The following is a 26,861-nucleotide window of genomic DNA, read 5'->3' as shown; positions in this document are numbered from 1 at the left end:
TTTCCAAAACTTCTCTGCCCCGCCTTTTCTTTTTTTTTCCGGGAAGTTCTGCGCGATTATATAAAACGTTAACCATTTAAAGGATTGATAAGTTTTACAGTTCTGAGGGAAAATCTACGGAAAACCTACTGTCACTTAGCACAGAAAAAGTGTATTTTCGCCCGGGAAAAAGCATATTTTTTAAACGGAATATCCGGGAGAAATCCGGGAATAATCCGGGAATTTTTTTTCCTTGTCCCCGTATACACCCTGTGTTTGCAGACTACTTCTGGGGGATAGTGTCCTGTGAAAGCCTTGGTGAGACCTTTAGCATATTGGGCAAAGGAGTCACTACAGGTATAATGTCCCCAGGTAGCCAAGCTGTATGGAAGGAATTTTTTTGGTGTGGAAGGGATGGCAACTGTCAAGATGCAGGTATTGCTACATATCATCAGTAAACCTGAACCAGACCAGGGGTTTGACATTGTTGGAGGCTAGAAAGGTTTCCTCTACATGACCCATAAACAGGTTGGCATAGGGGGGTGCCATGCAGGTGCCAATGGCTGTGCCAAGGGTTTATTTGTTTACCTCCCCTTCAAAAGAGATGTAGCTGTGTATTAAGATACAGTTACTAGGGTGTATGAGAAATGAGATAGTGGGTTTGGCATCTGAAGTATGTTGGGAAAGGTAGTGTTCAGCCGGCAAGGCCATTGACATGAGTTATGTTGGTGTACAGGGAAGTGGCATCAACACTGAAGAGTAGGGCTGCAGGAGGTTAAGTGGTGGGGATGGTGGAGAGTTAGTGAAGAAAGTGGTTGGTATCTTTGATGTGGGAGGCCAGATTCCAGGCAGTTGGTTGGAGGTGTTGGTCAAGGAGGGCCGAAAGTATTTCATTGAAGGCACAATAACCAGCTACAATGGGGTGTTGAGGATTGTTGGGTTTGTAGGAACACGTAGAAGGTGAGTGTGTGGGGTGCCACAGGAGTGACAAGGGAAATGGATTGAAGGGAGAGGTTCTGGGAAGAGCCTAAGGATTTAAGCAGGTATTGGATGTGATGGGATGGCAGGGCATGGGATGGGATGGGATGGCATGGGATGGGATGACTGTGGAAGAGTTTATAGGTGTCAGATCAGGTAATTGGCAGAGGCCTTCTTCGAGGTAGTCACTGCAATTCGTAATGACAGGGGTGGAATCTTTGTTTGCAGCTTGGATGATTACGCCCGGATTTGTTTTGGGGTTGTTTACAGATGTCTTTTCTTCTGTTGGGAAATGATAGTGAGCCCAAGTTAGAGGCAAGGTATTCTTGAATTCTTTGATGGTGATCAGGGGTGAGTGGATGGTTAGTGGGGTGGGGGTTGGGGGATGGGGAGGATCAAGGTTAGATGGTGGTATGAACTGGGAGAGGTAGTGTTCAGTATTGGGATTAGGTTGTCTTCAGTTGGAGGGATGGATGGCAAAGAAGTGTTCCCATTGCAGATATTGGCTGGTGCAGCATCTCATGCCCCAAATTCTCACTGATAATTATAGTTATTCCTATTGATGATATTTCCTCCCTCATCCTCATGTATTTTTGCAGTTTATTTTCGACACTTACATGTGCCACACAAACTTGTCAACCTCGATGTAACCAGCCCCCTTCCCCCTCTCTTCTCTCAACCCTACATGCGCATACTCCCATACATCATTCCACTCCTTTTCTTCCATATTTTTGTACATTTCTTACATATTTGTGTTTATTTTTACATAGCTACACATATTTTTTTAATATTTTTTGTATATTTGTTCATGTTTTTATGTATTTGTGCATATTTGTTTGTGTTTTTATGTATTTGTGCATATTTTTACATATTTGTGCATGTTTTTATGTGCCTATACATATTTTTACTCTTGTCCAGCTCCCCTCACAACCACCTAATGCTTTCATTTGCCCATTTACATATCATTACTATTTCCCCAATGCCATCCTTGCCACAGTGGCCCTTGCTCCAGCTTTCTACACCAGTTCAGAAAATATCCCTTTCCCTGGCTAAATTTCAGTCCCACACCCAGTTCCTTAAATGCTGCCTAAGTCACCCCAGTGACCTAACTATAAAAATTCATTTCTCTGGATTCTACCCCTCCTTTCACAATGACCTTCACATTTTCAGATTCTGCCAGTCTGTGGCCCTCACAAACCTCGTATTGCAAAAAAATACATCTCCACGGCACTGACATCCCAGAACCACCTCTGCTCCCTCCACAAGATACAGCTACTGTGAAATCCCTGCTATGTACATCACATCTCTGAAACCAAATCCATTCCTCTCCAGCACCTGGATGAGCATTCCAGACTCCATCTCCATAAGTTATCCAGCCTACTGACATCCTACTGCCACCTTGGGGTGCCAGTATCCAACCCCTGTCTTACCCACAGTCTTCCTCCTTGTGAACCTCTCATTGCACCAAGACCCTGCCTAGCCAGCCTTTTCAACTTACAACATCCCCCAAAACTCACTACCAACACTTCCTGTAAAACCAGAGCAGAAACATTTCCGGAACACTGTTGTCAACTTTTCCACCAAAATCCTTAGTCTCACAGAAGTTTTAGTCCTGTCCAAAGGCCTCACCTTCAGCCTTACACCCAGATTTAACCATGTTTGACTTGTAAGAAACATACTCTCCTCCTCCTGATCCCAGCAATGGAAACACTTTTTTGCTGCCAATCCCTCAAACCAAAGCCATCCAAATACCAACATAAAACTCATCTTCTCCCAGTTCATACCACCATCCAACCAAGATACTCTCTCCCTCACACCCAAAAGCCCTCTGGTCACCTTCCAGGAATACCTTACTTCCAACTTGGCTTCACCATCCTTACGCAAGTCCCTTAAGAAGAACACCAAACTTTCAGCGGAAGAATGGACAAACATACACAACCTCAAAACAAATCCTGACCTAATCACCCTACCTGCAGACAAAGGTTCCACTGCTGTCCTTCCGAATTGCAGTGACTACCTGGCGGAAGGACTCTGCCATTTATCTGACACCTCCATCTATAAACTGTGCAGGAGTGATCCCATCCCCGAAGTCCAGCATAACATACAGTCCGTGCTTAAAGCCTCAGGTCATTCCCAGAACCTCTCCCCTCAACCCATTTCCATCCTCACCCCTATAATGCCTCACACACATGCCTTCTACGTGCTCCTCAAAATCCACAAACCTGACAATTCTGGACGCACCATTGTACCTGGTTATTGTGCCATCACTGAAAGAATTTTGGCCATCATTGACCAACACCTTCAACCAATTGCCTGGAATCTACCCTCTCACATCAAAGATACCAACCTTCACCAACTCCCCACCATCCCCACCCCTTTACCTCATGTGTCCCTACTTGTTATTGTTTACATCAGTTCCCTACACACCAACATCCCTCATGCCGATGATCTTGTCACTACTGAACGCTATCTTTCCCAATGTCCTTCACACTCCAATCCACTATCTCATTGCTCATACACCTTACTGACTTGATCCTAACCCACAACTACTTCTCCTTTGAATGGAAAGCATACAAACAAATCCATGGCACAGCCATGGGTGTTCGCATGGCACACTCCTATGCCAACCTGTTTATGGGCCATGTAGGGGAAATCTTCCTAGCCTTCAACAATGCCAAACCCCTGATCTGATTCAGGTTTATTGATGATATCTTCATGATCTGGGCTCCTGGTCAAGACACCCTAGGCTCATTCCTTCACAACTTCAACACCTTCTATCCCATCCACTTCACCTGGTCCTCCTCAACCTCAATTTTCCTACTCCCTGATAGCTCCATCCACATCTCTGTCCATATTAAAACCACCAACAGTACCTTCACTTTGACAGCTGCCATCCCATCCACACCAAAAGATTCCTCCCATACAGCCTGGCCACCTGGGAACATAATATCTGCAGTGATAAGAACTCCCTTGCCCAATACGCTGAAGGTCTCATCAAGGCCCTCACAGGCACTATCCCCAGACATAGTCTGCAAACAGATCTCCTGTGCCATTCCTCCTTACACCCAAATCCTTTCACCACCCCTAAGAACCAGCCACAAATGAGTGTCCCATTTGTCACCTAGTACCACCCCAGACTGGAACAACTGAACCACATCCTTTGCTAGGGCTTTAATTATGTCAGCATGAAATTATGGACCATCTTACCCAAGATACTTCATATCCCTCCTAAAGTGGTGTTCCATTGCTCACCCAACCTCCACAACATCCTAGTCCATCCCTATGCCACTCCCAACCCCAACCCCTTGCCACAAGGATTGTATCCCTGTGGAAGACCCAGTTGCAAGACCTTCCCAGTCCACCCACCTAGCACTTCTTATTCCAGTCTTGTCACAGGCTTATCCTACTCCATCAGAGGCCAGGCCACCAGTGAAAGCAGCCATGTTGTCATATACCAGCTCTGCTGCACTCATTGCACAGCTTTTTGTATTGGTATGACTGACAACAAGCTGTCCACCAGGAGGAATGGCCATCCCATACTGTGGACCAGAGCATGGTTCACCTCCCTTCACCAGAGCCTCCAAATACCGCACCTGGCAGTCTTGTCATGCCTCCATCTTGTCCCTTGATGATGCCCTGCCAGACAGCGCTCTTCTCCCCCTCACCACCCCATTCCAGATTGCAGCTTTCATTCAACTTTACAGCAGCACTCTGGTCCAACCTGCCGGAGATAGTGGTCATGTGTGCTTGAGCTGTGCTTGCTTGTGTGAATGTTTTCCTGTCTGCAGAAAGCTTTGACCAAAAGCCAACTGTGTAACAGTGTTTTCAATGTGTGTTTCTGCAACTCAACATGTCACATTTATGGTGAATAGCAATATATCCTTTTTCTGATCTTGTTAATTTAATAATTCTGAAATTTGAATAAGAGACTTGTAAGAAAGAAGTAATGAAAAGGCTAGTCTATACCACATTTAGTGTTCTTGCTTTATAATGCTCAGTTATTAAATAACTAACTTTGTCAGTTATATATTTAAAGAAGTAGAGCTTCATGACTTGTGGAAATTTCATTTTCATGGTATGATGTATGAGCATTATGGACGCAGACAGAAACTTGTGTAGTATGTCCTACTGGCAGATATACAGTACGTGAGAATTCACACTTAAAAATCTGACAAGATATCTTCACAGAAATATCTAAGAATTTCTGTTCCACCCTCTATGTGTACCCCATTGAGAACACAGAAATCAAATTTGATAGATTTAGGGGCAGCAGCCTTTTCAGTAGTTGAAAGGGCAACAGTCTGGTTGATTGACTGATCTGGCCTTGTAACAATAACCAAAACGGCCTTGCTGTGCTGGTACTGCGAACGGCTGAAAGCAAGGGGAAACTACGGCCGTAATTTTTCCCGAGGGCATGCAGCTTTACTGTATGATTAAATGATGATGGCGTCCTCTTGGGTAAAATATTCCGGAGGTAAAATAGTCCCCCATTCGGATCTCCGGGCGGGGACTACTCAAGAGGACGTCGTTATCAGGAGAAAGAAAACTGGCATTCTACGGATCGGAGCGTGGAATGTCAGATCCCTTAATCGGGCAGGTAGGTTAGAAAATTTAAAAAGGGACATGGATAGGTTAAAGTTAGATATAGTGGGAATTAGTGAAGTTCGGTGGCAGGAGGAACAAGACTTCTGGTCAGGTGACTACAGGGTTATAAACACAAAGTCAAATAGGGGTAATGCAGGAGTAGGTTTAATAATGAATAGGAAAATAGGAATGCGGGTAAGCTACTACAAACAGCATAGTGAACGCATTATTGTGGCCAAGATAGGTACGAAGCCCACACCTACTACAGTAGTACAAGTTTATATGCCAACTAGCTCTGCATATGACGAAGAAATTGAAGAAATGTATGATGAAATAAAAGAAATTATTCAGGTAGTGAAGGGAGACGAAAATTTAATAGTCATGGGTGACTGGAATTCGAGTGTAGGAAAAGGGAGAGAAGGAAACATAGTAGGTGAATATGGATTGGGGCTAAGAAATGAAAGAGGAAGCCGCCTGGTAGAATTTTGCACAGAGCACAACTTAATCATAGCTAACACTTGGTTTAAGAATCATGATAGAAGGTTGTATACATGGAAGAACCCTGGAGATACTAAAAGGTATCAGATACATTATATAATGGTAAGACAGAGATTTAGGAACCAGGTTCTAAATTGTAAGACATTTCCAGGGGCAGTTGTGGACTCTGACCACAATCTATTGGTTATGACCTGTAGATTAAAACTGAAGAAACTGCAAAAAGGTGGGAATTTAAGGAGATGGGACCTGGATAAACTGAAAGAACCAGAGGTTGTACAGAGTTTCAGGGAGAGCATAAGGGAACAATTGACAGGAATGGGGGAAAGAAATACAGTAGAAGAAGAATGGGTAGCTTTGAGGGATGAAGTAGTGAAGGCAGCAGAGGACCAAGTAGGTAAAAAGACGAGGGCTGGTAGAAATTCTTGGGTAACAGAAGAAATATTGAATTTAATTGATGAAAGGAGAAAATATAAAAATGCAGTAAATGAAGCAGGCAAAAAGGAATACAAACGTCTCAAAAATGAGATCGACAGGAAGTGCAAAATGGCTAAGCAGGGATGGCTAGAGGACAAATGTAAGGATGTAGAGGCTAGGGGGGAAGGTAGATACTGCCTACAGGAAAATTAAAGAGACTTTTGGAGATAAGAGAACCACTTGTATGAACATCAAGAGCTCAGATGGAAACCCAGTTCTAAGCAAAGAAGGGAAAGCAGAAAGGTGGAAGGAGTATATAGAGGGTCTATACAAGGGCGATGTACTTGAGGACAATATTATGGAAATGGAAGAGGATGTAGATGAAGATGAAATGGGAGATACGATACTGCGTGAAGAGTTTGACAGAGCACTGAAAGACCTAAGTCGAAACAAGGCCCCCGGAGTAGACTACATTCCATTGGAACTACTGACGGCCTTGGGAGAGCCAGTCCTGACAAAACTCTACCATCTGGTGAGCAAGATGTATGAAACAGGCGAAATACCCTCAGACTTCAAGAAGAATATAATAATTCCAATCCCAAAGAAAGCAGGTGTTGACAGATGTGAAAATTACCGAACAATCAGTTTAATAAGCCACAGTTGCAAAATACTAACACGAATTCTTTACAGACGAATGGAAAAACTAGTAGAAGTCGATCTTGGGGAAGATCAGTTTGGATTCCGTAGAAATACTGGAACACGTGAGGCAATACTGACCTTACGACTTATCTTAGAAGAAAGATTAAGGAAAGACAAACCTACGTTTCTAGCATTTGTAGACTTACAGAAAGCTTTTGACAATGTTGACTGGAATACTCTCTTTCAAATTCTAAAGGTGGCAGGGGTAAAATACAGGGAGCGAAAGGCTATTTACAATTTGTACAGAAACCAGATGGCAGTTATAAGAGTCGAGGGACATGAAAGGGAAGCAGTGGTTGGGAAGGGAGTAAGACAGGGTTGTAGCCTCTCCCTGATGTTATTCAATCTGTATATTGAGCAAGCAGTAAAGGAAACAAAAGAAAATTTCGGAGTAGGTATTAAAATCCATGGAGAAGAAATAAAAACTTTGAGGTTCGCCGATGACATTGTAATTCTGTCAGAGACAGCAAAGGTCTTGGAAGAACAGTTGAATGGAATGGACAGTGTCTTGAAAGGAGGATATAAGATGAACATCAACAAAAGCAAAACAAGGATAATGGAATGTAGTCGAATTAAGTCGGGTGATGCTGAGGGAATTAGATTAGGAAATGAGACACTTAAAGTAGTAAAGGAGTTTTGCTATTTGGGGAGCAAAATAACTGATGATGGTCGAAGTAGAGAGGATATAAAATGTAGACTGGCAATGGCAAGGAAAGCGTTTCTGAAGAAGAGAAATTTGTTAACATCGAGTATAGATTTAAGTGTCAGGAAGTCATTTCTGAAAGTATTTGTATGGAGTGTAGCCATGTATGGAAGTGAAACATGGACGGTAAATAGTTTGGACGAGAAGAGAATAGAAGCTTTCGAAATGTGGTGCTACAGAAGAATGCTGAAGATTAGATGGGTAGATCACATAACTAATGAGGAAGTATTGAATAGGATTGGGGAGAAGAGAAGTTTGTGGCACAACTTGACCAGAAGAAGGGATCGGTTGGTAGGACATGTTCTGAGGCATCAAGGGATCACCAATTTAGTATTGGAGGGCAGAGTGGAGGGTAAAAATCGTAGGGGGAGACCAAGAGATGAATACACTAAGCAGATTCAGAAGGATGTAGGTTGCAGTAGGTACTGGGAGATGAAGAAGCTTGCACAGGATAGAGTAGCATGGAGAGCTGCATCAAACCAGTCTCAGGACTGAAGACCACAACAACAACAACAGATTTAGGTGTGTACAGAAACAATTTTGTCAGTCATTTTTTTCATACGGCATCTACAACTGCAGTGAGAAATGGGAAAGTAATACTGTTGTGAATACAGGTGCAGATGCTGATGTTATTTGTGCTGTAGTGGAAATGCCTCTCAGAGGGTTGTCTTTCTTGAAGACATGTTAACTTGGAGATAGGACAAAAGATCTAGTATCCACAAACAGTGATCCGGTAAAGTGAAGGAAATGTCTGAGTCTTTCAATTATGGCATTCAAGTGCTTGGTTTGTGTCTCATATTATACAATTGCAGAAAGTGTAAATTTCATGCTACACTCATTAACTACTGTGTGACAGTATGTTCAGAATATATTGCCCAAGACAGCTGTCCTGTAGTCAGTTCTGTTGAGTTGCATGAATTATTTCTGCTGTATACAAGAATATTAACAAATACTGATGCTAACACTGGAAAACATTTTAAGAAATAAATTGTGTAGTTTGATTTCAAATATGTTTCTGTTATGAATTATAGCATAAGTTTGCAGCTGAATTCTTTTTAAATAATGTTGCATTTTCACGTGAATTATTTAGTTTGCTTCATATACTAATGAACATAAATATTTTAAAACAATTTATACTGGGTACTTTTATTTTTATTAAGGTTGCTTGCATTCAGTGGAGTTACAAAGCAACAGATGATGTTGTGAAAGTAGAAGTTTGGGATGTTGTAGACAAAGGGAAAAAGAAAACTAGATTTGATGGTTTGAAATTGGATAATGCTCAGTTAGAGGTTCCAGAAGAGCCTGCATTAGATGCAGAGTTTCTTGATGTTTACAAAGGAACTAATGGAGTGATCATGTTGATGGATATAACAAAAAGTTGGTGAGTGAGGTATTGTACATATATGGAGAGTCTTGATATTGTTCTTTCTCAAAACTTATAAGTATTGTACCAAAACTTACTGTTAGAATGACTAAATAAATCACTCTCTGTTCACTGTAGGACTTTTGATTATGTTCAGAGGGAGCTGCCTAAAGTACCAAACCATATTCCTGTTCTGGTTTTAGCCAACCATTGCGATATGGCTCATCATCGCACAGTCACACCAGATCATATAGCATACTATATTGAAGAATTTAAAAGGTGAGCCATCCGTGTAATTGTGAAATTCTTGCAACTTGGATACTGCTTGAATAATTTCCATATTTCATGATTTCTGCAACCTATTTGTGTAGAGTTAAGGGGAGTTAGAACGGAATTTTTTTTTCTCATTTTCGGATTTTTATCTCATTATAAAATTTGTAATTTTCCAAATAAAATGATGTACATATATCACTTATAAACTCACATGGGAAGTTTTTTATTTTATTTTTTAAATATAATCTACACTGGTTGAAAATGTTCGAATTTTTATGTGGTTTACTTCAAAATCTAATAAAATCTGTAATTTTTTATTTATAAGGCTGTGAATTGCTGTGTTATAAAGGTTAAATTACATGTCGATAGCACTGTCAAAAACAGTACGGTATTGCTCCATAGTATAAACATGCATCGTATGTCGAAGTGCTAACATTTTTCTAAGGAAAAGTGATGAACAGATTGGTAAATCTCTCAAAAAGTATGACACCGAAACAAAGTGTTTTTAAGAAACGTGGGTTTCTCGGTAATAGGTTTTCGAATAAAGGGAAACATTGTGTTCAATGTGTGGCATGTGAAGTTACAGACAATGATTTGAACAGGGAGATAAAAACAACAGAAGTCCTAGCCCACTGTTGCCCACACTGAAACAGGATTTATTGAGTGGTTTCACTCCCTGTGACACTAGTAAAGCCAGCCAGTACCCTTAAAGAGCAATAGGAAGCCTTTTAGTAGTTGTTTATTAGCCACAATTTCTTCAGGACTTGATAACCTGATAACTCTTCACACTGGAAGATTAGGTATGGTGCAGTTTTATCACCTTCACCACATAGCCTACACCTAAGGGCTTCTGTCTCTACACCCATCATTTGTAGATGTTTCTTAAAGTTCCCATGGCCCGTTGTTAGTCCTACCACGAGTTTACTCTAGCTTGCCGTGTTTTGGGTCGTAGTCCAATATTCTACGTGCTGCCTTTTGATCTAGTTTTGATTTAAGCATCACTTTAGTGAGAGACGATGGTTACGACAGGTTCCGGTCCAGTAAATGGAGTCATCATACTTCTCCTGGCCAGCCTATCGTCTGGTTTCTTACCACTGATTACTGAGTTTCCAGGAACCCACAGAAGGGCTTTGTGACATTCTGCAAAGACCTTTGATCTCATTGCAGGGCCTGACACAGATTGCAGAGCTGCTTGGCTGTTTGAATAAATGTAGTTGCTACAATCTGTGTAGCACCTATGCAAATTCTCTTCCACGCACACCCTGATAGTGGATGTTTCTGCCTGGAGTACCGTGGCCAGCTTTTGTAGGGAGATTGCATTCTTTGGCATAGACTGTACACTGGATTCCCTTTCCCCAGTTCCTTTGTCTGTTTTTGACCCATTAGTAAAACAAACTGTCTCTCCTGCATGGTGTCGTGGTTCATTTTTCTAGTGCTCTGTACTTTCAGTTGTTTCACTGAAAGGTTTTCTGAAACAGCTGGAAGCTATTTTATAGTCATCTGGCATTTCCTCAACAATTCCTATATTTACCATGTTCCCTATATTGGTTAGGATTCCAGAAATCATTTGGTAATGAATTATTTCCAGGTTTTAGACTGGAACCAACTGCTGCTGCCTCCATTTTAACTGCAGTTGTAATGGGGGCATGTCCAGCATCTTCTCCACTCCAGTAGTAGGTGTGCTGCTAATTCTGTGTTATGGTTAAGCCAGTGTCTGCACCTTGCCAAGCTCCTTAGTAGCCATCTTCTGTTCTAATTTGTCTCACCGTACTATAGCCCATAAATTATCATAGGTCTTATTACACTGGTGTATATCCAGTACATACTCTTGGTGTTTACACCCCAGTTTTTTCACAGATCTTCTAGTGCTCATAAGAGTATGTTTCGTCTTGGAACACATATTCCTTATGTGAGGGTCCGTGATAGTTTCACTCCCAGCTTTACCCCTAGATACTTCACTACCTTCTCTACTGGTAGAGTTATGTCGAAGAACTTGAATTTCCAGTAAATGTCCTGGATATGCTTCCTTATGAACGGTGCTACAAAAGTTTTCTTGGGACAGATGCTTAGATCCTGTTTCCTGCACCGGTTTGGCACACTGTTCAAAGTGAATTGTGTGCCTTTCTGTAACTCTAAGCATGTGTTCAAAGATCTTAATTCTAAAAGTCCTTTTGATGTCCAGGACAATGCAGAGAGCAATTTCCTGAAAGTGTAGTGCTTTTTCCACCTTCCCAGCAAGTTGGTGATATGCTGTTTTACATGATTTACCCGGCTGATATTCACAATGGTTTACATTCATTACCTAAAATGCATATTAACCAGTTATTCTAATGCCTTTAAGAGAAAGGAGGACAGACTGATCAGTTTCATATCCTTAGCCATGGTGAGATCAGTTCTTCTTGACTTCAGAATGAAAACAACCTTCACCATCTACCAAGCATTAAGAATGACAGTTTTAAACATGGCTGTTTCTCAGGAACCATATATTAGTTTCAATATAGGCCTCATACTGCCAAGTGGTTGCAAATAACTTTGTGATACCACTAAGGATGTCCTCATCAGAATGACTCCTGCTGCTTGGCAGACTCTAAACAATCTATTTAGGAATCTAATTATTCCCTCTCCTGCTTCTGGCAGTAGAGCCAGAAAGATCCCAGCAGGGCCTGGTGTCTTGGATGATTGAAATGTTCTCACCACCCTCTGAATATTTTTTTTGTTTTGTTTTTAAATCAATGTATGCTGTGGCAGATCCCCAGACCTCCCTTCGGCTCCCTGTAAACCAGTACCTTCCCAGGACTGAATCTTGGTTTGTGTTATGTTCCTGAGTGCATTGAGAAAAGTGGGTGTTGATAACATCCAGTATCTCGTGTGTTGTCCTTGTATACTCACCATCCTCCTCCTTTAGAGTCTTATCTTGGATTAGTTGGTATTTTAGTGACAATTTTATGAAGTGTTGCATAGTTGTATCTTCCATCTATCACAGAGTACCTTCCAGGATGATAGGTTCATTCCCTTAATCATAAGGTTGTATTTGTTAAGGATCTCCCGATTTTTTGGTCATTGTCCTTTCCTTTTTTCAGCATTAAACTGTCTTTTTAACTGCTTCCTTTACATTTTCAGGTTATTGTTCCACCAATGTGCATTTCTGTTCGTGCACTTGTTGGTGATAAGACAGTTTTCTAAGCTCAAGTTCATAATGACATATGTCACTGTCTGCCATTTCCTCAAGATCTAGTAGATTCCTTATTAAAGTTCTGACTTCAGGTAGGTGTGAGTTTAAGTCTCTCCTATACAAGTCCAACTCTGTTTTCCCAGTATTCCTATAGGCCATGGTCTGTTTAGCATCCATGCCAACCTCAGCTTTATGTACTTGTGGTCAGATAAGTTTGGCTCCAACGCCACATTCTGTTGTTTGACCTAACTACCCATTAAGATGGATCCAAAAGTTATGTCAATTACTTCTTCCATTTTGATGTTCCTGAAGGTATGTTCTCTGCCCTTATTTAGGATCTCCATGTTACTCTTGAGTAAATATTTGAGAAGGTACTCACCCCTGCTGTTGGTGTAGCTGCTTCGCCGCACCAGGTTGTTGGCATTGGCATGACAACCAATACACAGTTGTTAATTCAGCTGTGAACAGTTGTCTATCAGTCTCCTCACTTCCTGGGAAGGATAAGCAGTACCCTCTTAAGGGCAGTAAGCTGACACCAGTGCAATTTTCCCCACGCTGCCTTCCTTTTGCTGCTTCATCTTGATGGTCAGTAAGTACACAGAACAAAATTCCATCGTTGTAATGACTGTAATTCCATTCTTGACATCAGGGAATGTTCTGTAGTTCCTTAGATTTCGAGCATAAATCAATTCCTTTATAAAAATTGAGTCAGGTCAGGTCCATATCCACCTCCTCTCCTCTCAGAAGACAACTCAGGTGGCAGTTGCCCCTTACTGTGTTACAGGTTTATCTACAACACTTACAGCTGTCTTCTTGCCGCCATAGCCACTTCCAATGTCCTCGATTATCCTGTGAGGACCCTAACAAAAGTTTCGGGTTTTGTTCTTGCATTGCCCTCAGGGATTCTTCACCAACTTCCACCACAAGGATTAGACCATCCAATACAACCTTATGGTTGATTACCCTCCAGTTCTTTGTCAAGACCAAATGTTTCTGTGCCCATAGTTTCTCCAGAAGATTCTTTGGACGAGTGTCCTTAGGAAGTTTTGGTACCCCAATCATGTCTCTATGGACTTGAAGAACTCAACCACTGTCTGGACCAGCAGCTTCACCTCCTTCTCTCGAGATATTTTCAGCACCAATTCTGTAAGCCAATCCACTGTTCTCATCCTCCCGCAGACAAAGATTACAGCACCTTTCTTCAGATAGGCCCTCCTGAACTTGGAGACTGTACCTGTATCGTCATCGTCCCTCTCATGTGTTTTCAAAGAGAACCATCCGAATTGGCAACTCCTGGTGTGAGGTGATGTAGGGCAAAAATATTCTGTCAAACAGAACAGCTCCTGAAACAATGTAAGCAAAATAGGAGTTAGAATGGCAAATTGAAAGTTTTAGCAAGGTGTTTATTAGGTGAAATGCACCATCAATATGATTGATCTAGAGTTGTTACATTTGTTCATCAGTTGTCTTTTAAGCAGTCTTTTTTTCTGTAATGACGGGTTACACAGCACAGCGCTTGGCTAGTCTCAGAATGCTTCAGCGGAAGACAATCTCTAGAGAATTGCTTTGATTTGAAAGTATTAAATATGATATGCTTTTACAGAGACTAAGAAGAAATTTTGTCAGGTTTTTCGCTTCTGTGCAATCCAAACAAGTGTTGATATCCGTTAGAAATATTTGTTTGAAAATTACAGTATTACCAATATGCTAAAAGACAAAAATTGTAGTTTAGTTTTAATTTTTAGCAGGTTCTATGAATCATATTTGTTAAAACTCGCTACAGTGTGGAATGTGTCTGTAGGTTTAAAAATAATAATAATAAAAAAAAACATCTTATCTTTGCAGATATAATTACATTCTGGTTATTTACGTAAATGGACTTTTTAAAATCCCAATCTACAGCAAAGTTTGATAAATGTAATCCATCCACATACATACTTTCTACTCAGAAATTTGTCTGTGTGGGCAGAAGGCTTTGTCAGGCAGAAATGGATTCAATTTGTTTGTTTTTTAAATAGTATTCACGTCTGTGTCCTGTTCATGCAACCATTTGCTGCTCTCTCTGATTTCTCTTATTTTATTATGATGATCATTTCTCCCTGATTAGGTTGGTGACAATAAAATATTTGCTCATTAAAAGTTGGTGATTGAAATTTCATGAAAGGATCTCGCCACAAAGCAAATCACCATTGTTTTAATGATTGCTACCCCAACTTGCTTATCATATCTGTAACACTTTCTCCCCTATTTCACAATAATACAAAATGAGCTGCTGTTCTGTGGACTTTTTTGATGTCCTCCATCAATTCTATCTGATAAGGTACCCATACCACACAGCAATACTCTAGCATAAAGAGCTAAAGAGGATAAAGAGCTAATTGTGTTTCACAAGAATGATATTTTCTGAATCCATGCAGACTGTGTCAACAAACAAGCATAGTGTAGGCTGTCTCTTTAACAGATCTGTTGCATCTTTTAAGTGTCCTGTCAATAAAACACTATCTTTGGTTTGTCTTCCCCGCAACATTATCTACATGATCATTCCAGTTTAAGTTGTTTGTAATTGTAATTCGTAGGTATTTAGTTGAACTGACAGCCTTTAAATTTGTATGATTCATTGTGTAACTGAAATTTAACAGCTTTATTTTCATACTCAGGTGGATGACCTCACACTTTTCCTTATTCAGAGACAATTGCCACTTTTCACACCATACAGATATCATGTCTAAATCATTTGACAATTCTTTTTGATTTCTGGTGAGTTTACTGCTGGTGATTTACATAGATTAGGAGCAGCATAGGGCCCACAACACTTCCTTGGAAAACACCAAATATCACTTCTGTTTTACTTGATGATTACTGTGTACTATGACCTTTCTGATAGGAACTCTTGAATCAGGTTGCACAACTGAAGTGATACTCCGTAGGCACGCAATTTGATTAGAAGTCTGTTGTGAGGAACAGTGTCAAAATCTTTCTGGAAATGTAAAAATGTGGACTCAATTTGAGATCCCCTGTTGATAGCACTTATCACGTCGAGAGGATAAAGAGCTAATTGTGTTTCAAAAGAATTATATTTTCTGAATCCATGCAGACTGTGTGTCAATAGATACCTTATAGGTAATTTATAATACTTAAACACAGTATATGTTCCAAAATCTTACCACAAATTGGTGTCAGTGATATAGGTCTGTGATTCAGCAGATTACCCCTACTTCCTTTCTTGAGTAATTGTGTGATCTGTGCAACTTTCCAGTCATTTGGTATGGATCTTTCAATGAATGAGCAGTTATATATGGTTGCTGAGTATGGGGCTATTGTATTGACATACCCTGAAAGGAACGTTATTGGTATGTTATACGGACCACAAGACTTGCTTTTATTAAGTGATTTAAGCTGCTTTGCTACACTGAGGATATCTACTTCTAAGTTACTCATGTTGGCAATTGTTCTTGATTGGAACTCTGGGATGTTTACTTCATTTCGTTGGTGAAGGAATTTCAGTAAACAGTATTTCATCTCTCTACTTCAGTGATGCTGTCATTGGCAATATTACCATTAGTATGCACAGTGAAGGTATTCATTGTGTGTTGCTGGTAGTGTACTTTACATACGAGCAGAATTGCTGTTGATTTTGTGTCATATTTCAAGAGGAGTTTCATTGTGGAAGCTGTGAGAAAGTGAACAAAAGTTATAGTTGTGTGGTGAAAAACGGAACATACGTAAATTATAACAGTGAAATAGTGAAGCTAAATGAACGTGTATCAAGCCTGCAATTAATTGTAGATGTACTAAGGCGGGACATTGCGCATTTAGAAAATGAAAATGCCGAACTGAAAAAGGCGCGTAACATCCCGATCGCCAAAGCAAGTAAAACACGGAACTGGGAGCACAGGACTAGCATGATCACGGAAGAAAGAAGCGAAAAGGTGATAAATACAACGAATGGAACGAACCGCGGCAATAAAAGCAGTTTCAGTGTCCTACCTACAATAAACGAGTGCTCTGAAGTGGATATAGGCCTAAAGGCAGAAACAACAAGGCAACATATGTTTACTAGGCCAAAAAGGGTAGGTCGTGTGAAACCCAGTGACTGTAGAATTACTGTGGTAACAAAAAACCGTTTTCATGCACTAGATTCAGATATAAATGTGGAATCCACGGAAAACTGTGACGACAACAACACCCCAAATCTATATAGTGACAAGCACATGAGCAGAAACTTCCGCAATAAACGTGAAGACAAACTCAAAGTGAAAATATTCTCTGATAGCCATGGACGTGAGATCGCAAAAATACTACGTTACAGTCATTGTATACAAGCAACTAGTATTGTCAAACCAGGTGCACCCATCCAAGAACTCGTTAGAAACATAGAAACTGAAAATGCTCGTCATATTGTCGTCATAGCTGGAGCCAATAATGTATATAAAAACGACCTCCACAGTGCAACACGAAACCTTAAGGCAATACTAAATTCAACAAGAGAGAAATCAGTTTTTGTAGTCGGAATTCCACATAGGCATGACCTTTCGGAATGGTCATGTGTGAACGTGGAAATCATAAAAGCAAACAGGCAATACTCAAAGATTTGCAGGGCCTACCAAAACGCATATTTTATAAGTATGGACTCCTTGCAAAGAGACTGTTACACGAAACATGGCATGCACCTTAATAACAGAGGCAAGAAGATTCTGTGCCAAAACATCAGCATGATACTGAAAGCATCTGACAACCAAGAAGTAATTGCTGCTCTTCCAGTTCCTTGCTTGACGCAAGCAGAGCCTGAAGAAATGCTTACTTCTATTGCAGCAGTAGAAGTAGAGGTGGAAGCAGCAGTTGTACCTACACACATAAGAAATGCTGCAGCAGCAGTACCTACCACACTTCATCTACAGGATTCAACAGCAGCAGAAGATGAAGCAACATCCAAATCTCCACTGTCATCAGTTGCCACAACAATGCCTACAGCAGCAGCAGCAGTACCTACCACACTTCACCAGCAAGATTCAACAGCAGCAGAAGAAGAAGCAACCACCAGTAGGCATACAACAGTAGATGTGCTACCACTCCAAGTGAACAATTTTTTAGTAAAAGGCAACAAGAGGCAGAAATCCAAAAGATAAGCCCTGAAAAACGTTTGAAAACCAATCACCATAGTGTTCAGTGTGTAAGCAATAAGAGCATGGATCTTAAAATATGTTACCTTAATGTTCAAGGACTGAAAGATAAAGAACTTATCATAAATGAGTTTGGTCTTGATAACCAGTTTGATATTTTTTGTCTGAGTGAACACTGGGCTAATGAGAATGAACTTGCAGTTGCCAAATTTGACAATTTTAGTATAGTAAATAGCTACTGTAGGAAAGAGCACATTAGAGGTGGTGTGGCAATTTATTCCAACCAGTCACTCAATTGTACAATAACCAAACTAGACCTAAATTCCTTGTGTGATGAACAGCACTTTGAAGTTACGGGTATAATCATTAATAGTCATAAGCTAATAGTAGTATCCATGTACAGATCACCAAAGGGAAGCATTAACATATTTTTAGAAAAAATGGACATGCTATTGAGTGAATTAAGTAATATTAAATGGCTACATTATGATATTGCAATAGGAGGTGATTTGAATGCTGATTTTGATGTTACTAAATGTAAGGGTAGTGTTGCAGATCTGGAAAACTTACTAAGACAATACAATTTATATCATGTTAATAACAGGCCCACAAGAAACAAAGCATGTTTAGATAACATCTTTGTAAACTTCAAGACCACTGAAAACGCATGCGAAGTTGTAGTGTTCCCATTCTCTGACCATGACTCCGTATCTCTAAATTATGCAAGTAAAATTCCCCTAAATAGGAGCAATGCAAACAGACCTGTCCCAACAGTTGTGATTACCAGACCCATAACTGAGGATAAAATTAACACATTTTGTAATTCCCTTGCTGACAGAGACTGGTTTGGCCATTGTAGTGTCGATGGACATTACACATCAAGTAATGACCTGCCAGCCAAAATAATATTTGATAGATTTTTTAATGCATTTGTGACCCTATTTAACCATAGTATTCCCATAAAGAAAATCAAAATAATGGACAGCAGCCACAAATCCAGATCTCAAAACAGACAAAATATATGGTACAATAAACAGCTGACAGATCTAAAGAAACAAGTTTTGTTACTGTACAACATATACAATAGTATGAAGTCTGACTGTGCCAAATCAGCCTATGTGGAATGCAGGAATGAATACAAAAAAGCCATCCTGCAAGCCAAAAAAACCTACAATGCCAACCGCATACATAATTCCACCAATAAATGCAAAACCGCTTGGAAAGTAATTAACAGTGCTGCCAGAGATACTAAAAAAGACAAAATTAATATCCCACCACAAACACTCAATGAGTTTTTTATTAATTCAGTGAAAGAAATAGGAGACGCAATTATCAAACCAGACATTAGTCCATCAGAGTTACTCTCCCAAAATTGGGGTAGACAGTCACTAAATACAAGCATGGTAACCTTCTCCGAAGTATCGCCTAGATATGTGCAAGGGATCATAAAACAACTGAAATCATCTGATAGCTTAGATATATATGGCATATCATGCAACCTGCTAAAAAAAGTGTGAGACCGCATTCTCTACCCCTTAACCCATTGCATAAACAAGTGCTTACTTGAGGGATATTTTCCTGATGAGTTAAAACTGTCTAGGATCATCCCAGTATACAAAAAGGGAGATAAAGACTCTCCATCTAGCTACAGGCCTATTTCAATAGTACCCGCGTTCTCCAAGGTAATAGAATGCATCATGTACCAACAATTATCATCTCACTTTGAGAACCTAGGAATAATTAATGCTACACAATACGGGTTTAGGAAGAATCTGTCGACCATTGATGCAATCAACACGGTAGTCAGTTACATCCTCAAAGTTTTTGAGAACAAAGGCTTTGCTCAGGTCTCATTCTGTGACCTAAGCAAGGCTTTCGACTGTGTTGAGCACATGCCACTACTAGAGAAACTAGAATTCTACGGCATCAAAGAAAACAGTCTCAGACTATTAAAAGCTTATCTCAACAACCGTAAACAGGTAGTTTGTGTTGGTAAGGAAATGTCAAACATAGAAAATGTTAAAGTAGGTGTGCCTCAGGGATCTGTACTGGGGCCCTTCCTGTTTCTGATAATGATCAATGACCTCCCTTCGTTTATTAGATCCACCACTGTATTGTATGCAGATGATACGACTTTTCTCCATAGCAGTAACAATCTTAATGATCTTAAAACCTGTGCTGAAAATACACTCACTCATGCAGCATATTGGTTCAGAGCAAATGGTTTCCTGCTAAATGAAAATAAAACTCAGCAGATAATCTTCACTCTAAGAGAAAAGCCAGTATCTGATGACCCTAGTTCTGTTAAATTCCTGGGAGTTTATTTAGACGAAAAGTTATCCTGGGGCCAACATGTAAACTATATTAGTAGTAAACTATCCATAGTAATTTATTTATTAAGACAACTCAGAAATTGTGTACCTGAAACATACATCAGATCATCGTATTTTGCATTTTTCCAGAGTATAATATCCTATGGCATTATCTTGTGGGGTAACTGTAGTCATATACATGACATCCTATTATTGCAGAAGAAAGCCATTAGGATAATTACAAATTCCTCACATAAGGCTCACTGCAAACCCTTATTTACTAAACAAAAAATTATGACTGTAATAAACCTCTATATATACAATGTCTTAATCTTTACGAAGAAGAACCTACAAGATGTGAAACGTAGAGAAAAGGTACATTGTTACAACACAAGAAGCATCAAACACATATACACGCCTTACCACAGACTATCAAAATCAATAAATAGCTATGAAGTCACAGGACACAAGCTATTTAATAAGCTGCCACATGCCATACAGGATCTTCCTGAACATACATTCAAAGAAAGACTGCATGAATGGTTTATTGCCCACCCGTTCTATGATATCAATGAATTCTTCAACTGTAAAATGCAGTAATCCAACAGATGACCCACTGTACATTTATTGTAATATAAGCTAAAATATTTCAGTAGTCAATACCTTATCACACTGTATTATAAATTGTAACTTCATTTGACGTTGTCAATTGCTGTAATGGCCTAAAGACAATAAAATCTTTATTATTATTATTATTATTATTATTATTATTAAAAGCTTCTTGCATTGAAGTCTGCAATGCATTGAAGTTTCAAGCCTCAGTCATATTGAGATTTTGTGTTTTTTTAAATTTGGCATACATTTTTCTTTCCTTCTGCTACATCGTTCTGACCTGTTTTGTGTACCATGGGGGATAATTACCACCTTTTATAAATTTATTTGGCATAAATCACTCAATTGTCTCAGATACTAATTCTTTGAGTGTAACCCATATTTTGTCTACAATTAAATAGTTAGTTGGGAAAGAATGTAGTGGACCGATCAGGGGACACAAGGAACATGCTGGATGTATCCAGCATCCCCAGCCCACTGTCCAGACATCCACAGCTATCCCCACTGGCAGCAGCGTCAGTATGTGTGACCGAAGGCGGCACCACCTAGAGCCGTGAGTGAAGGGTCAGCAACTCGGTGCACATCTTTATATGAGGATTCCTTTTGTCGTATTCCCACCACATTTAACTGTAGATGCGTTAAGTTTTATTGCACACTAGGGCAACCTCTGACATTTATATCGTTGTGTGATTTGAAGAGTTGTTGGACTCTAACCCAGGTGTGTCCAGTTGATGGGATGTATTTATGTAATTCATCTTTTTGTAAATTTTTAGACTGTAGAACCAATGGTTGTTTCATATTTTAACTATGTTAAATAATTGGTACAAGAGGTAGTCATAAAGTTTTAATTATCACATTAAAAATAGTTACGTAATTAATTTGTTGTATGTTTACAGATATTGTCTGCAGTCCTGGTGCACATTTAAATTCCATGCCACACTACTGTAGCACAGTAGAGGTCTGCAAATAGGACATTTTGTTTGCTAATAATCATTCGAGCCCACTACACTCGAGCATGATGTGCTCGAGTACAATTGCTGGAAGCAGGCTGGCTGTGGTCAAATGAGGTGCCGTGGGTGAGGATAGAGGCCACCCAGTCTGTTCCACTTGCCGTTGCAACCATTTTAGTGGCAGCTCCGTGTGTCTGCAGAGTGGTATTGCTACTGACATACTCCCATCAGCCAATTTAGTTATGCTGTAGATGTATATTCCTGGGTGACAGTGTCTAATTGCAACATCATAGTTATCCATAAGAGAAAGTAAGTTGTTTTATTCAATAACAAAAATTTGGAAACACTGTGAAGTTTCACAGAACAACTTTGTAACGATAGTTGGCCTTGTAATGAAAAATCATATTGCCTCTCTGCGGAACCATTGGCATGATTTTATTGTGCTGCCTAACGACATACTGTAAGATTCAAAACACGCTTTTTCACGTACTCTCCATTTCTTGCTTCAAGCATGTCTGTATCGAATACATGTCACCAGTTTTCTTCATGAAACAGACTGTATCTGTGGCAGCATAAGTAATGGAATAAACCAATGCAACCTCATTTATCAAATAATCATCGTCAAACATGTGTTTCAGGACTGGGTTCAAAAACACTTCAAATGCATGCATAATGCTGAAAGGATTGCAATGCTTTGCATACATTAGCACCTTGCTGAGTGGCAATGAAATCTTATTAAAATGCTGGTAATTTACTCGAATCAATCTGACTAATGTTTCCTCATTCTAATTCTTGTCTCCAATACTATATTTTGTAGTGCCTAATCTTGACAAAAAGTGCACAGTAATAGACACAGTAATAGATGGGTAACACATTTTCCAATGTTTATCGCTCCATAAATTCCCTGTACATCCACATGCTTTCACACCTATGACCTGGATAATGCTGGGTGTCATACTCCCCCATATTTCAACAGCTTGTCCTTGATGTTTCGTGCCACTGTCATAGGATGTTGGAGATGTCTGTGTGTCCCAATTCTGAACTGATGTTTACAAACTCCTGACATTAAGCACAAAATCCTACACCTAATATTAATGTAAATGGCTGAAGATCTGTGGCACAAGTTTCCATGCACCTTTTTAATTGCCATAACTGTCACTGAAACTGGTAATGCTTCAGAACTTACACTCTGTCATGTTCTGCAGATGTGTGCCTTCAGATGTGTGGTGGCATATCTGTAGAGACAGGAGAGCAAAGCATTTGCAACAATACATGTAACTGACATCTTTATCAGCCACTAATGAAAATCTCTTCCGAACATTTTGACAACTACCACCTTTCACGCTCAGGATATATTCTTTTGAATCAAGTTTTACTTTTGCACTGTCCTTCATCTCATATTCATGCATCTCAATCCTACAATGGATGTTCAGGTAACTATAGTAGAGGGCCTGGCAATTTGAGCACAAAATGCTCAAACGAACATCGAGAAAGTTGAATGGAGTTACTCCCAATGGCAAAATAGGCTGTATTGACATCTGCCAGGCTTATGCGGAACTACATGCACTTAGAAATTCGAGTGAAAATAAACTTCAGATGGACATTTCTATAGCACACTGCTAGAGGAGTGAAAACACAATGCTGCAGCCCATTGATGAAGTGGAGTATTGTGTGGTAATTCATTTTGAAGGAGAACAGCGCTGCAAAAATCCAGCTAAAGAAGTCATCTGGATTCATCTGAGACAGATGCAACATTTCCACTGTTCTGGAAACAAATTACCACACAATGCTCCGCTTTATCAGTAAGTAATGTCATTTTGTTTTGGATCCTTCAGTGGCACGCTACCGTACTGCAGTACTGTGTGACAAAAATTTTTATGTGTACCAGGAATGTGATATGTACCTTTAAACAAACAAACATTCAGTTATATAACTTTATTTTTTTGAAGTGATAATTAAAACCTTATGACAACATACTGTATGTATTCCAGGCAAACATTTGAAACTGACTTTACAGGCAAAACTGTGCAATAATGGAAACAATATAAAGCAATGTTTTAAAACTTCCTATGCTAACCGATGCGGTCCACTGGCTATTAAAACTGCAACAAACATCAAACTGGCATGAAGTACACTACATGCTTGGATATACAAATGACTAACATTTCAGTGAAACTGGAAAAGTAGGTAGAGTAATGCCATTTATACTCTGTGTATAAGGGAAAATTACACAGTGGGTTTTGTTTGTTAGTTTCATGTTCCGTGAATCATTTTGCATGACTCATTTTACATTCACATCGCAAATTAATTTCTAAATATGGCTACATGCTGTACAATTACAGGTGTCTTTTTAAATAGACAGATGTTACTTAGTAATGCCTGCTAACCACGTTTTAAACATTACAATAAAAGAACTTCTTCTGTGGAATAGAAGGAGCTGTCAAGGAGAAACTTTTTTAGTTTGTTTTCAAATTTTGGTTTGCTGTGTGTCAGACATTTTATATCACTTGGTAAGTGATAACAAATTTTTGTTGCGGCATTGTGAACCCCTTTTTGTGCTACAGAAACTTTAATGTGGAGTAATGAGTGTCATTTTACCTTCTGGTGTTGTAATTATATACACCATTGCTCCTTTTGAACTGTAGTGGGTTATTTACAGTAAACTCCATGAGGAAATAAAGTACTGTGAAGCAGTAGTCAGAATGCCGAACTTCTTAAACAGATGTCTACAAGATGATCATGGAGGAGCACTGAATATTATTCTCATAGCATGTTTTTGAGCAACAAATACTTTCTTTCTTAAAGAGGATTTACCCCACAACACTATTCCATATGACATTACTGACTAAAAATATGCAAAATATGTCAACTTACTGATTAGTCTCTCCCTATGATTTTCAAGTGATTCTAAGTGAAAATGTCGCAAAACTAAGTTGTTTTAGGAGTTGCAAAATTTGCTTTTTCCAGTTTAAAATCTCATCAATATGGGTGCCTAAGAATGTTGAAGTTTCCACCCTATTTATTATTTCCTCACCATGTGTTACACTTACTTATCTTTGGCATAGTACCCCTGTATGTGCAGAATTGAATGTGTTGTATCTTTTGAAAATTGCAGGATCGATCATTCACAGAAAACAAGTCTACCATACTTCTAAGAACATTGTTATCCATTTCTTGTGTTTCCGTTTGTATGATACATCACCTTCTCAAAAATTCTAGAAAATGATGTCAGAAGTGAAGCAGCTCGGTAGTTATTGACAGGTCCCATCACCTTACTTAACACACTATGTACAGAATTATGAAGAAATAAAGACAAAAAGTTAAATTCTATATTGGTGTCATTTAAGGGTCAAAATAAACATATACTGTTAAAAATCCATTAAGTCATGTTTATATAATATATTTTGTAATGATACATATTTGTTACACTAGGCATTTAAGGATACAGATAAATTAAATTTTATCTTGTGAATAATAATGTTTATACTTTTTTGATGTATGAAAATATTTAAGAATTTGAAACTTCTCTTCCTCATAGTTTTTATTCTTTATGAAGATCCAGAAGACAGTTCCATTTCTTCTCGATGCACAAATTAATGTTACACATCTGGCAGATAACTGATGGACGTCCTTTGCAATTTGTCAATCTGCCTCTCTTCATAGACACAGCTGGCCAATGTCCCAACTTTGTCCTGACAAATAACTGTTAGAACTTCAAGTTTAACACATATATTTAGGAACAACACAACAACACATATAAGTCACAGAGTAAGTTGACATGTGTACACGTTAGCGTTCAAATAAGCACTGAGTCCCAGTCTAGCTGTCGCTGCTCGGCTGGCCGCTTAGGTGGCGCAGCTGCTGCATGGCTGGCAGACAGCGCTGCACATAGAGGACGTGCGTAATTGCGCGGCAGCACTTTGAATGATCGGCGAGTCACAACACTTTTCCCCCCTTTGAAATTGTTGCACTGGTCTTGATGGAGGTGTCCTGGAGATGGCTAACGTCCATAGGCGTTGTTTGACTCGCCGTAAAGTCTTGAGGAGGAGGCTTCCCGTACGGACGGAAGTGTCCCTGATGATAACGGGTCGAGATAACAGGAGACGTAGGGGTCGAATCTGCTGGGGCCCCATGCACCAATCTGCCTGTTGCGTCTAGTCCAGTTGATATGACAGGAGACATGGGCGATGTGTCGGCGTCCGTTGGAGGAGGAGGCGAGTAGATGTACTCTGACAGAGGATGGTCCTCTGGTTCCTGCATGGGCACGTCTCCTGGTGGCGTCCGTTCTGGTGCTGGCATCGCAATGACGGTGAGAGGGTTGTGTTGTGAGTATTGAGAGATGCCAAGATCCCGAGCATCAGGTAGAGCCAAAGGTGGTGTGGCGGCATTCGGAACAGGCGTTGCTGGCACCCGAGGCCGAAGCTGGTCCGAATGACGCACTGCAACACCCGTGTCCGTCTGGATTTCATACAGGCATCTGTCACGGTGTCTTAAGATGCGGCCTGGGCTCCATTTTGTCCGCCTGCCATATCCCCGTACTCAGACGAGGTCGTCGGCGGTGAACCGGCCAAGTGAAGGCACCCGCGGCCGTGAGGTGGGAGGCCGCAGAAGATGAAGTAGCATGCGGGGCTGTCGACCATGTTAAGTGCTCAGCCGGGCTGTGATCACCCATGGGGGTGAAACGGTAAGACGCCAGGAACTGGAGAAGCGCATCATCAGCAGCAGAAGAAGTCAGAAGTTTCCGCATCTGAGCCTTAAACGTGCGGACCAGTCGTTCAGCCTCACCGTTGGATTGTGGATGGAACGGCGGGGCCGTGACGTGCATAACACCGTGATGAGCACAAAAATCCGCAAAGTCGGAAGAGGCAAATTGCGGACCATTATCAGTAACAAGAGTAGAGGGGAGGCCTTCCAAAGAAAAAATGCGGGCGAGAGCACTGGTGGTAGGTGACATGCAATGGACAATGAAAGGAAAGTTAGAGTAGGCGTCAGTTACGAGGAGCCAATAAGTACCTAAAAAGGGTCCCGCAAAGTCAGCATGAATGCGCTCCCAGGGCTTCTCAGGCGAAGGCCACGGTGACAAAGATGACTTCGGGGCAGCGGCCTGTGACGCACAAGGGCCGCAGGCAGCGACCATGTGTGCTATTTCAGAGTCGATGCCAGGCCAGTACACATGACGGCGCGCCAGAGATTTTGTGCGAGAC

At 40.3% G+C, this 26,861-nt stretch overlaps 1 protein-coding gene across 2 annotated transcripts in view; it reads left to right on the top strand.

Annotated features, from left to right (window-relative positions):
• Positions 1 to 26,861, top strand: part of LOC126183359 (rab-like protein 6) — a 190,875-nt gene that overhangs the window by 55,753 nt on the left and 108,261 nt on the right. For both annotated transcript variants that reach the window (XM_049925276.1, XM_049925277.1), the window contains exons 4-5: positions 9,016 to 9,236; positions 9,357 to 9,497. In XM_049925276.1, the coding sequence (XP_049781233.1) occupies positions 9,016 to 9,236; positions 9,357 to 9,497 (362 nt within the window). The remainder of the gene's footprint in view (positions 1 to 9,015; positions 9,237 to 9,356; positions 9,498 to 26,861) is intronic.

This window comes from Schistocerca cancellata, chromosome 4 (genome assembly GCF_023864275.1).
Source record: "Schistocerca cancellata isolate TAMUIC-IGC-003103 chromosome 4, iqSchCanc2.1, whole genome shotgun sequence".
NCBI classification, from domain to species: Eukaryota; Metazoa; Arthropoda; class Insecta; order Orthoptera; family Acrididae; genus Schistocerca; species Schistocerca cancellata.
The sequence above is the reverse complement of the archived record's forward strand: the minus strand, read 5'-3'. Positions and strand labels throughout refer to the sequence as shown.